Source organism: Labeo rohita, chromosome 8 (genome assembly GCF_022985175.1).
Source record: "Labeo rohita strain BAU-BD-2019 chromosome 8, IGBB_LRoh.1.0, whole genome shotgun sequence".
NCBI lineage: Eukaryota > Metazoa > Chordata > Actinopteri > Cypriniformes > Cyprinidae > Labeo > Labeo rohita.
Window position 1 is genome coordinate 7,303,482 of NC_066876.1, and position 12,613 is coordinate 7,316,094.

A 12,613-nucleotide genomic window follows, 5' to 3' on the forward strand; every position below is an offset into this window, starting at 1 on the left:
TATGAAAACGCTGACTTGTTAGGTGATGTTTTCTCATTAAAGTCGTATTAGTTCCCATTCATTCAATAGAATGTTTGCGAATACTAGGGAATAGCAATATGGCGGCGCGGTGGCTTCACTTCTATGACGTCATGAGCTAGCCAGTTCTCTATTATAGATCAGTGTGTATTCCTTACAAGTAACCATAGCAACAGACCAAAGCAATATCAGAGATGGGATGTCCGTAAAACTGAAAGTATTACCAGTTTCTGTTTACAACAGGAGTCCAATCGAGCCGTGAGTTCATCCATCAAATCATCATTAACCGACAGCAGCTTTTTGAGTGGAGAGCGGCGCACTGAGCTGCGTGAGGAACGCAAAACTGACGGGAGGGAGCGGCTCCTGCGGAGACTGGATAGAAAACTTTCAGATGACACACAGCTCATTTCTCCATCACTGTAAGTTACTGAAACCACAAACTAAAGCACGCATCACACGGTAGACGCGCGTTTGTGCGGCAGAGCAGCTCTCTCGCACTGAATAACGTGACAGACTAGTTGTTCAGTTCTGTTCCGTTCACACAGCGCGTGTGTTCCAAGAATGCGGGTGTGAGTCCTGAAAATGTACGGGTGTGAGTTCGGTTATAGAATACGGTTGTCACACCCGTAAATAACCGTACTGTGTGTGAACGTAACCGTCTTAAGGACTCAAATACGGTATTGACAACCGTATTCTACTGCTGTGTGAACGTGGCTGACCAACTTTTCATTATCAGATGAACTGTAGCTCATGAGTTCACCAGGCAGATCAGAAGGGTTTGCATATAGTCAGCATGAATGAAGATGTGTTGGAACATTAAGGTTGTTTTGTCTTTACGGCAGGATGACTGTTGTGTCACGTCTCTACTCAAATGATAAGATGCATTAGAAAAACACTCATATCAAAGCTCAGCGCTCCCTATGATTCATAAACACACTAAAAGGAGCGTGTTGTCTTCAGAAAAGAAACACTGGAGCATTCACTGGATATGCTTAATATGTATTTTTTCTTCTATATATATATATATATATATATATAAGGTTATAACACTTGAGACCTGATAAGAAAATAAACATTTTATTAATATAAAGCATGAATTATATCCATAACCTTTCTTAGAGATGATAAATTATTAAATAAGCTAATTATCCTGCTATGAAAGGGTATCTCAACATTATGGGAGATCAAACATCTGCTCTCTGTATATTAGACCCAGCATGCCATGTCTTTCCATTCAGCTTCTTGGGAAAAATCTTCTGCTTTGTTTGGAGACGTCTCAAAAATAAATAACAAATCTCTACTAATTGCCCTCTAACTCTGCAACAAAAAGCTGTCCTTCAGAGCTGAAAACCATTATGCAATGGATTAACCTTCTCACTGAATATTCAGCATCTCACAAATCCTGATGCAACTCCAGCAGGGGCGAAAATTAACAGTTGTATTTTGATTGATTTTATTTTAAAACTATGTATTTATTTAAATGTGAGATGGGTATTATTTGCAACCTTAAAAATCAGCTGAGTCAGTGGGGCAGTGAGGCCCGTTAGTCGTCTCTCTCTGTCACGTGTGTTTACACGACCTGGACAAGCCTGAGCTCAGTGAGGCGGCACTATCAGTGCATAAATATTGTTCATTCTGCAGTGATGGACTCTCTGTGCAACACATGCAGAGTTTAGTTTGGGCTGGATTGATGAGAACCCTTCATGGAGGTGCCATTGGTCTGTTTGTGTCTGTTTGTGTTTAGATGATGAAACTCCAGTGTCTTTGGCACAAGCAAACTGGGCAAGCCGCTGACTGGATGGGGTCAAGCTCATATCTATTAGTGAGGAACAGAATTTGCTGACTTGTAAGGACAGGTCAAGATGATATCAGTTCAACCTGAAGGGAGGAGATTAGAAAAATACAGAAAAATCACATTAATCATGAAAAATATCTGATTGCTTTCATGGTGTGCACAGTACATCAAAAGTATCAATAGAATCAAGAGAAAGAGGACCTGAAACTTTTATTTATTTTTTTTTAAAGTAAACACTCATGACAGACCCTCGTCATCCACCTAAACAGGACCAAACTTGTATGAGCTGTTTTCTGTTCCTTTTATGTCATAAGAGGTCCAAGTTTTGCTAATACAAACAGTATAAAAACCCTTATTTATGTGATTTTATTTTTCAGCAATGCACAATTTAAACATTTATAAACATTGACATTTATAAACATGAGCAGTTTGATCATTTTTTTAATCAAAATGTAATCATGTATAAAATTAAAAAAAATATTAAATGTAAAGTCAGCAACACCAAAGCTCCAAAAGTATCAAAAATAATTTAAAATGTATTCTTTTTTAAAATTAAATAAGTTAAATACAAAAACTATGCCAGAACAGGTAACGTGGTTGCAAGTTGAAAGAGGGATGAAAATTATGCCTAAATTAAATTGTCATTCAGCTGATTTTGGGGCCAAATTGTGGTTTATTAATAAAATCATATGTACTGAAAAAAAATTATATATTTTTAATATATATAACTTATTAAATATTTCATTATAATGACTTGGTAACAGGGTTGAATTATCACAATGGAATGAAATTACTTACTTTTTATCCTGCTGTATAACAGGACCAAATTATTAACTGAATTATGATTAAAATTATTATTAAATTAAATAATGTTTTGGGTGATATGCTGAACAAAATTCGCTTTTTTGTAATGGGGAAGATTATACGGTAACAGGGTTGAACTCAATATTTGTATACAGCCTATTTTAGTTATTAATTTATATACTTATTATTAATTTAAACTAATTTTCAAAATTACTTATTACATATAGTTATCTGTATACAGTTTTTTTAAACATGTTATACTGTATTTTTTTAGCATTATTATTAAATGTGTATATAAATAATTCTTTACACTGCCGTTTCAGATCAGTATGATTTCTAATGTTTTTAAAAGTTTCTTATGCTCATCAAGGCTGCATTTATTTGATCAAAAACACAGAAAAAATGTAATAATGTGAAATATTATTACAACGTAAAATAACATATTTCTATTCTACATACATTAAAATCGAATGTATTCATGTGATCAAAGCTGAATTTTCAGCATCATCACTCCAGTATTCAGTGTCTCATGATACTGCTGGAAACAGTTGTGCTGCTTAATATTTTATTTTATTTATTTGTCTTTTGTCTTTTTTTTTTTTGTGGAACCTGTGACATTTTTTTTACAGGATTCTTTGATGAATTTTTTTTTAGTAAAAAAGTACCCACTCATGTCCCTCATCATTCACCTAAATAGGACCAAACTTTATATTATATGAGCTGTTTCGTGTTTTTCTCATACAAAGCTTTGCAGATCTAAACAGTATGAATCCCTAATTTATGTGATTTTAAAAAGTAAAAAAAAAAAAATTATTTAAAATAGAAATTAGAAATTTTATAACTATACATTACCGTTCAAAAGTTTAGGCTCAGTACATTTTTATTTTTTTTTTGAAAGAAGTTAATATTTTTATTCAGCAAGAATGTGTTAAATTTATAAAAAGCAATAATAAAAACTTGTATTGTTAGAAAAGATTTATATTTTGAATAAATGTTGTTCTTTTCAACTTTTTATTCATCAAAGAATCCCAAAAAAATCAGGTTCCAATATATATATAAATATATTCACAGAAATAAATTAGATTTTAATGTGTATTAAATATATTCAAATACAACTATTGCCAGCATTGATCATTCTAATAATAAATCATCATATCAGAATGATTTTTGAAGGATCATGTGACACTGAAGACTGTAGTGTCTGATAAAAATTCAGCTTTGCATCACATAAATAAATGATATTTTAAAGCATATTGATGTGCATAAGAGACTTCTTAAAAAAAAAAACATGACAAGTCTTCCAAACTTTTGAACAGCAGTGTATTTACTTATTTAACCACAATGACTTCAATACAACAGATAATGTCACTGTTGTCAAATTTAATTATTAGAAACGGTAAGATCAAGACCTGTGAGATGCCACCAGCTTGAATACCCAAGTAATTTCACGTTAGATTCTACTTTATCAAACATACTTAAACATTTCTCACATTTTTTATCATGCATATTTGTAATACCCGTAGTCCTTTATGGTCTATGCGGCAAAGCTCAACAACAAAACATGCAGAGATGACAAGACACGGTTTCACAGTTGCATAAGATTCACATTTATTTGGTTTCAAGTCCTAAAACATTCTAAACATGCTTTATAACACATATGGGTCACATTCTTCACAGGTAGTAAAAGTCAGAGGAGCAGAAGAAGAGGTTTGCGACATGGGTTAGGAAAAGCACCTCAGACAACACTCCCAAAAACATCATACCAGACGCCAATACCAAGACAAATACAAACGGACAGGAGTTAATTTAGTGGTTTTCAGGAGTGTGTCTATTCCCTGAGATATCACCCATGTTTCAAAACCTCTCGTCTGGCTCTGTATGGTTTGCTCAAGCCCCAACCAATGTTTCTTCTAATAAGATTCCCAATCGATCAAGAAGAACTGGCACAAGACTGAAATAAGATCCCTGGCTATGTAAAACTGACAGCACTTTGATAGTCTTTCAATAACCAATCAGTATACCCGTAACAATCAAGAAAGAAATCTGATTGGCTGAAAAGTGTCAAAGCATTAACATGATTACAACATCGGACTGACAAAAAGCTTGTAAACAGTTGAGAAATAATAAAGTCATATCAACAAAAAAATACATTCTTCATGAAAACAATTCACAGACAGTGTTTACAACTAGGAATATAATACTGTTCATTTCACATGTTATAATTGCACTGAGAAATGGTCTTCATCAAAGAGTGAGGTAAATATGCAGCACCTGATGTCTATCAGGCCGTATCACACACTTAACTACAGAAATGAACGATAAAAGGAATTATTTTAAGACAATGACGGAACATGATTGATGAAAATCTCTGAGGTTTCCAGAATGGCGTATGAGACGGACAAAGAAACAGGGTCACTGGTGCTTTGAAACCAATAAATAACGATTAATACTTTTCCTTAATGAAAGCACGCTACATGATGACACACAAAAGAGGTAGTTTCAATGAAAAATGTATAAAAAGAAACAAACGAGGACACATTGTCAAATTTGAGGGAATGACAGAAAACAAAAAGACCGAGGGAGTGTGGCTCTTTTAAAAATCTGCTACGAGATTCAAAAGCTTCCCAGATTAACAAAAAAGACGAATATCAGCTGAATTAAGGAAGGCTCATTTGTGATAAATCTCCACCTTCGAGTCTGATGTGGGCGATGGCTTACAAAAGCGTACTATCGCAAGTCAACGTGTTGGAGTTTTTAAACACTATCAAGAGTTTAGTCTGACATTTAGCAAGCTCACACTCCAAAACAAGTATCACGATATCTACGACAGTGAACGACGTACAAAATGAAACGACAACAAACAAATGCGGTGTGGGATGGATAAAGCGTTTAAGATTAAGGACACGCAGAGCGGCATTCAGACAGATGTGTAGCGTCCACCAAACAACACAACGCCGAATGTTGCCACCGAGGTTTAGCTGCACTCGAGATGGGCCGTTACCAGGCTGAACATGCGTCTTTGGTACGGGCCCCTTTGTCATTGTCTGGTGCAAATATGTAAACATTACGACGCATATCGAACGTGTTTGGAATGTCTGAAATGATGAGAGGTACAGCGAGCGCATCCACTGACGCCTTGGTTAAAACCAACTGAGGAAAAAACTGAGGTAACCAAAACCTCCAAGGCGCCGGACGGCTCGTCATAACCGGACTAGCTAGCATCTCAGTCATCTGGTTTACAGTAATACTCAAAACCGAAACAAAATACTCTTCAAAACAACACTTCCCCCTCCCCAGACTCATAAAAAGAAAAAAAAACATCTAAAAGGACCTACAATATCCAATACTACAAACTACTATAAACCTACAAGTACATCAGCACTGCGAAATCTGAGAGAGATGCGAGTGAATTATAAAAACAGTAACTTTACCCTGTTTAAAACGTGAGGGAAGGAACCAGCAGCAGACTGGAGGAAACTAGACTGTGAAGAAATGCACTTTTCTCCATCTGACTTCAAATTAAACGCCTTTTATTATAGTTTGAGCGCATTTGGCGCTTAACCAAACCATTTGTGGTGACTGAATCTCTCCAATGCTCAATTTCAGCTGATAAATACTTCATAGTCAAACTCTACATCCTTCAACGAGTGCCGAATTAAGGAACCGATTGTTTTCCGAAATAAGAAAGCCGATACATCGCATTTCCCTGCCGGTTCTGAGTGCAAACCGTGCGAGTGATGGAAGATATTCTCCTCAGAAGTCTCTCGTGTTTTTAACAAGGGTGAGCCGAGCAGGGCTTGCTTCCCTCCAAATTTGCATAACACTTTGGTCAAACAAAAAAAAAAAAAAATCAACAAGAAATCAACAAAAACAGTATTAACACATTTTTGTTGTCGTTTCGTCCCCAGTCTATGATTGTGAAACATACCCGTACACCTCTCTTTTGTGTAAACAATCACGCTCTCCATCGCGGCCTTGTATGGAAAGATAAAACCCCATGAGTTAAGAGGTTACGTGACTACCGAGCATGTGTTTGAGAACTGCAGCGCACCGCAGTTGCGTAAGAAATAACAACACGGCTCAAACTAGACACAGCGTCAACGTATGCGGCCCAGAGCGTCGTGAAACCGAGAGGGAGCACGTGAAACGTTTTCTTCCTGAGGTAGTCTTTCAATAAACAATTCCTTGCATACATATCTGTCCCTGTCGGCAGAAAGCGAACAGAAGTATAAAATAAAACCCACGTAGTAGATCTATCAGTGGTTACACGTCGCATATCGCAGTTGGACTGAAGCGTGTGAAATCCACTGCGCTTTTTGTGCATTTTCATTTGAAAAGGAGCATGTGCACAATGTGGATCAACATACATTCAGCTCTGTCTGGTAATAAATAGAGAGAAAAAACAACACTAATCTAAACAAAATGCATAAAATAGTTTGTCACATTCATGAGAGGAGGAGGAGGAGGAGGGTAACCGGGAGTCCCACCCCCTAATAACACCCCACCCCCGTGCAATAGATGGGGAGGGTGTTTTTCAAGGGAGGTGGGGCTAGTTGGCAGGGGCGGTTCCCTTTGTCACACAGGGGGAGGAGCTTGTCCTGTAGTTGTTCAGACTTGACTTACAGGAGTGCAATACTGCCTTAAACAGCAGGGGGAGCTGCTCCAAAGGGATGTTGACTAACTTCCCTAAAAAAAAAAAAAAAAAAAAAAAAAAAAAAAAAAAAAAAGGAGGGCAGAACAGATGAGATCTGACTGCTTAATGCATGCTATTCGCATTAAAATATATTAAATGTGTTGTCTCTGGACTTACCTGCAATGCAGCGGATTTCTGGCAGACACATCATGATTTCAGGAAAGCGTTTAGGCTGGTGAGGGTACTTGTACTCGGTGTAATCCTGACAAACGTACCAGTAACGCTTGTTCAACTGTTCCAGCTGGGTCACATTGGTCAGACCACGGATATCTAGAGACATAGAAAGAAATATCATGATGCTGGACATAAATATATGTTATTAGAAATATTATTGTTGATTCTGAAGATCTCCATGGGCCAGATTTACTAAACAGGGCAAAGTAGTGTAAGATTGCCATTCCATAAAAGCGCCGATGGGAGGAGAAAAGGAGAAAAACATTAGTAAATCGCGTTGCGTGATTCATTTTTATACTCTCCTCCCATAAATTTTGCATCTGAAAGGGAAACTCTTCCGAATGCATATTCAGTAAGGTCAGACGCAAAAATAACTGTGTCCACACCTTTTTTTAGTGCTAATTCTTCACTGCGTGTCTTCAATAAATCCTGACAGTACTATTTTAATGCCAAAAGACAGTTTGCGCTGGCGTAAGCTGTTAGTAAATCTGGTCCTATTTCTGTTTGAGTGCTCATGCAGTGACAGTATATAATGTAATATTGTATATGGAAATATTATGCTTTTTTACCTTGGTTAAGGAAGTTGATTGCCTTCATGCAGGCATATTCCTCATTGCTGACCTTCAGCTGATGGAACTTACGGAACAGATAGATCAGCTTCTCCATCACCTCCATCCCATCCTCACTGAAACTACACACACACAAACAATTCATCAATCAACTGTAGATCTAACAACTGACATCAGAGTTACGTCAGTAAGGTCCTGTTTGTATTGGTGTGCATTGATGTAATCGGAAGAATAAGTGGATCAGATTTAAACCATTATTTCCTGCATGAGCACCACAGCTCAACCACTTCATGATTTTTTCCCCCATTGCATGTAATTCTAACATTTCATATTGAAATAAATCAGACACACATCTAATTTTAGCAATGTGACATCAGTGTAAATAGAGATTTAATTGATTTTTATGGTTACATAACTGCATATTAGAATTCTCAAATTTCTGAAAATTATTATAATTTTATTATAAAAGTTGCATTTTATATGATATACAGTTGAGGTCAAAAGTTTACATTCACCTTTCAGAATCTGCAAAATGTTAAATATTTTACCAAAATAAGAGGGATCATACAATGCAAAATGCACGTTATTGTTTATTTAATACTGACCTGAATAAGATATTTCACATTTGACTTTTTGAATTTAAAGATCAGGGTAAATTTAACTTGTTTTGTCTTTTGGGAAACATGTAACTATCTTCTGTAACCTCTGAAGGGCAGTACTAAATGAAGAAATATGACATTTAGGCTAAATAAGAATAATGTAAATATCTCCATTCTTTTCGAAAGTTTTCACCCCCCACCTCTTAATGCATCATTTTTCTTTCTGGAGCATCAGTGAGCGTTTCAACCTTCTGTAATAGTTGCATATGAGTCCCACAGTTGTCCTCAGTGTGAAAAGATGGATCTCAATATCATACAGTCATTGTTGAAAAGGGCTCAAATACACAAAAATGCTGGAAAACCAAAGAATTTGTGGGACCTGAAGGATTTTTCTGAAGAACAGCAGGCAGTTTAACTGTTCAGGACAAACAAGGGACTCATGAACAACTATCACTAAACAAAACAAAACAAAAAATAACAGTTGTGGATCATTTAGTTAACAGCACAGTACTAAAAAAAAATAACATGCATTTTGTATGATCCCTCTTACTTTGGTCAAATAATTAACATTTTGCAGATTCCGAAAGGGGGATGTAAACTTTTGACCTCAACTGTATTAATGAATTGCACTTCATAGAATGTTACTGTATAACAATGTACACATATAGTTACAGTTAGAAATGTCTGAAATGTTCTGACAACTGCTGTGAAAGAATGATATGAAGCTTGATTATTTTTATACAGTAAAATACAAAACCATGAGGGTGTCTAATAAACCTGTGACAAATGTTGGTCTATCATCTGATTCCCACACAAGCATATACTATGTGGTTACATATGTGTACATCCTATTAGCCATTAAACTAGAGTTTCTGACATTAATTTATATTACCAGTGAGATAATAAGAATATGTTTGAGTGGGAGACCAAATAAAATAAGAATTAAAGTGATAAAACACAGCATGAGGCAACTTGTGAACCCATGTCACGACGTACCAGCACCATTCAGTCTAAGTGCTTTTCTCAGCCTTCATGACTCTTCTTTACTTTTCTGAAGCCTCTACATGTATCTGCTGCTCTCCTTTAATTACTCTAGACTCTCTGAACTCTCTCCCTAAAGGTAGGTCATGATCTTCAGTGTGAACCTGAACAGTAAATGGGAATGTTTCACTACTTGAGACCTGCATTTCTTCCCAGAATGCAACAGTAAATCTACCAGGGAGATCAAGAAGAGGCAGTTCAGAGGTCAGGGGATTGCAGACTAATTTACACACACCACACACACACTCCCTTCCTCCATGTCAGCGCTAGTATTTCACTCATCAGGCTAAAGGTATATTAATCATGGCTCTAGAAATGGGCCTGGAATTAGACCAAAATGCAAATATAAAGACATCTATGAAAAATATGTTTTCAGCAAATATTACAACAGATTCTGAAGGATCATGTGACACTGAAGACTAGAGTAATGATGCTGAAAATTCAAATTTGGATCACAGGAAAAAATTACATTTTAAAACATATTCACATAGAACAAAATGTACCTAAATTTATAATAACATTTCACAATAATACTATTTGTACTATTTTTTGATCAAATAAATGCAGCCTTGGTGAGCATAAAACACTTCTCTAAAAAAAAAAAAAAATCTATGAATAATAAAACAATTACATTAAAAAAAATTAATAAATCAAAATTAAATTATAATAATAAAATTATAACATTTAAATTATAACAATAAAATTATATACATTATCCACATTATTATATACATTATCTACAGTGTATCTTAAAAACTTAACATGTCTGCTTAACTCTGCCTTTCTCCCACATACACACACAGTGGTCTCCACCTCCATACAGAGATGCCTGAGAGTACCTGAAGCATGGAGAAGTGTCTAACTACCGTGATTTAACACTATAATAGGGATCACAACAAGCCCTATATGCACAGAAGAGCAGGAAGGAGATATTTCTCAGGCCCAGACTCTTATTAGTGATATCCAATAAATCACTCTTTCAAATTGGTTCTTATTAATGATGCAAACCACTCAGCAACATGCTTGAAAAATCATAGAACAGGGAATAAAAGTTGTGTGACACAAGCTCTATGTTCCTCACCTCTGCAGCTCGTCGTCTGACGGTGTGTATTTGTCGGTGACGTTAGCGAGGTCACCCAGCACCTGGGCGCTGTAGACTGTCAAACAGGCCAGCAGGATGAGCTCCTGCCAGGTGGCGCTCAGGAGCCGCGTGTAGTCCTCGATGGACAGCTCGCAGAAGAAAGGAAGCTTCTTGATCCAGGAGATCTGTCTGAAGAGAAGTTCATCCGCCAGCCGACACAATAGCGCAAACAGCTCCACCTGAGTGACCCGATACCTACACAAGAGAGCATTTTGTGAGGATTTGTACATTTTATGAATGTAAAACCTTGTCTGTTGAATGAATGAGGTGTTGTTTACCCGTCCTCAATGAGCATGGGTGTGCCCAGTGGGGCCAGTTCCTCTGCTGCCACCAGCTGGCTGATGAGGGTGTGACTCTGGGGGTACAGACTCCGCGGCTGGGCGGCGTACCCAAACAGGTGAGGCAAGAACTGGTAGTGCTGAGCCATTGCATTGCCAATGTACTGTTCCCTCAAAGCAGCGGTGTAGCCATTCAGCTCCACAGAGCGACTGTGAGGGAAAGAAATGGAAAGGAAGAAGAAACATAGGTTACAATGCATCTGAGGCAAATACAAAGGAATCCAACCTTTCAATCTTAAGTAATCTAAATCTGTAATGTAATCTAAATGTAATCTGAATGTAATTCTTTTGCGTTTTGGGAATTATTCCCACAAACTGCTGTTTTTGCAGCATTGAAGGGAATACTCACTTGGATGAAAGTGTGGATACAGGTGATGGCTGGTTCCCATCGGAGACGCCGTTGCCAGGGGAACTGTGGTCACTGTCGCCGTTGTTTCCCCAGGTGTGTTCCGGCATGTTGGCATCATCCTTAAACTCCTGTCCGGACATAATCCGTTCGATCTCCTCATCGGAAATCTGCACAGAGAGATGTTTGATCAAAACTGTGCAAAATATAGAACTGAATGTGTCATTTATTAAGAGTAAAGATGCAATCACATTTACTATTGTTCAGTTTTGCCGATGATATTATTTAAATATGAATCCATAATTTCGTGTGAGGGAGAAAGATTTCCTTGTGTAGATTTCGCAACAGTTTTAGGGTGGTCACACGGATTTTTGAGCAAAATTCTAACACTGTGCAAAATATTTAGCAAGATGTGGTCACATTAACCACAATATTCAGTAGATTCAATAGGAATCTACATGATAGGAATTTTTGGAAAGATTTCTCTACCCCAATTTTGCATATTTGCCATGTTGACCAATAGAAAGCTGTTTGGTATGAAAGTGGCTTTAGTGTGCACAGCGGTAGCTGTGATTGGCAGAATTTTACTGTAAAAATTACAATAAAAAGTTTTAGGTTTTAACTGAAATTCACATTTAAATACCGTAATTTTATTAACTGTTAATATACCAACCTACTGAAGTACTGAAATCTGTTTTGTACCTTTGTAATACACTAATAACCACCAAAAGCAGGTGGTGACGAGAAAGTCACATGATGAACCAAAGCTCATCATAAGCTTTTCAAATATTAACAAATATAGAAGGTGCACAGTGTCATTCATACAAACACTAAACACCATCATGGTAACACACATGAAACTGAAATAATGCAATAAACATTTATTTAACAACATCAGATGTAACAATCCTAATGTACAGAACTGATAAGAAAAAACTAAGAAAGAGTTATTTCAACCAAAAAACATCAATTTTTAAAAAAATGTAACAGGTAATTCTGGAAATGTCAATTAACAGTTACTCACCGTTTCAGTTAATTTTATGTTCTTTTTCACTTTTGAAAATGGTATACTATAAAATTAGATGCAATGTCCAA

General features: G+C 36.5%; 1 protein-coding gene across 2 annotated transcripts in view; it reads right to left on the minus strand.

The window, feature by feature from the left end:
- Positions 1–4,211: 4,211 nt before the first annotated feature.
- Positions 4,212–12,613, minus strand: part of nr6a1a (nuclear receptor subfamily 6, group A, member 1a) — a 127,806-nt gene continuing 119,404 nt past the window's right edge. For both annotated transcript variants that reach the window (XM_051116641.1, XM_051116642.1), the window contains 6 exons: positions 11,522–11,688; positions 11,113–11,322; positions 10,775–11,029; positions 8,054–8,175; positions 7,428–7,580; positions 4,212–7,303 (listed from right to left, as the gene is read on the minus strand). In XM_051116641.1, the coding sequence (XP_050972598.1) occupies positions 7,167–7,303; positions 7,428–7,580; positions 8,054–8,175; positions 10,775–11,029; positions 11,113–11,322; positions 11,522–11,688 (1,044 nt within the window). In that variant the 3' untranslated portion in view covers positions 4,212–7,166. The remainder of the gene's footprint in view (positions 7,304–7,427; positions 7,581–8,053; positions 8,176–10,774; positions 11,030–11,112; positions 11,323–11,521; positions 11,689–12,613) is intronic.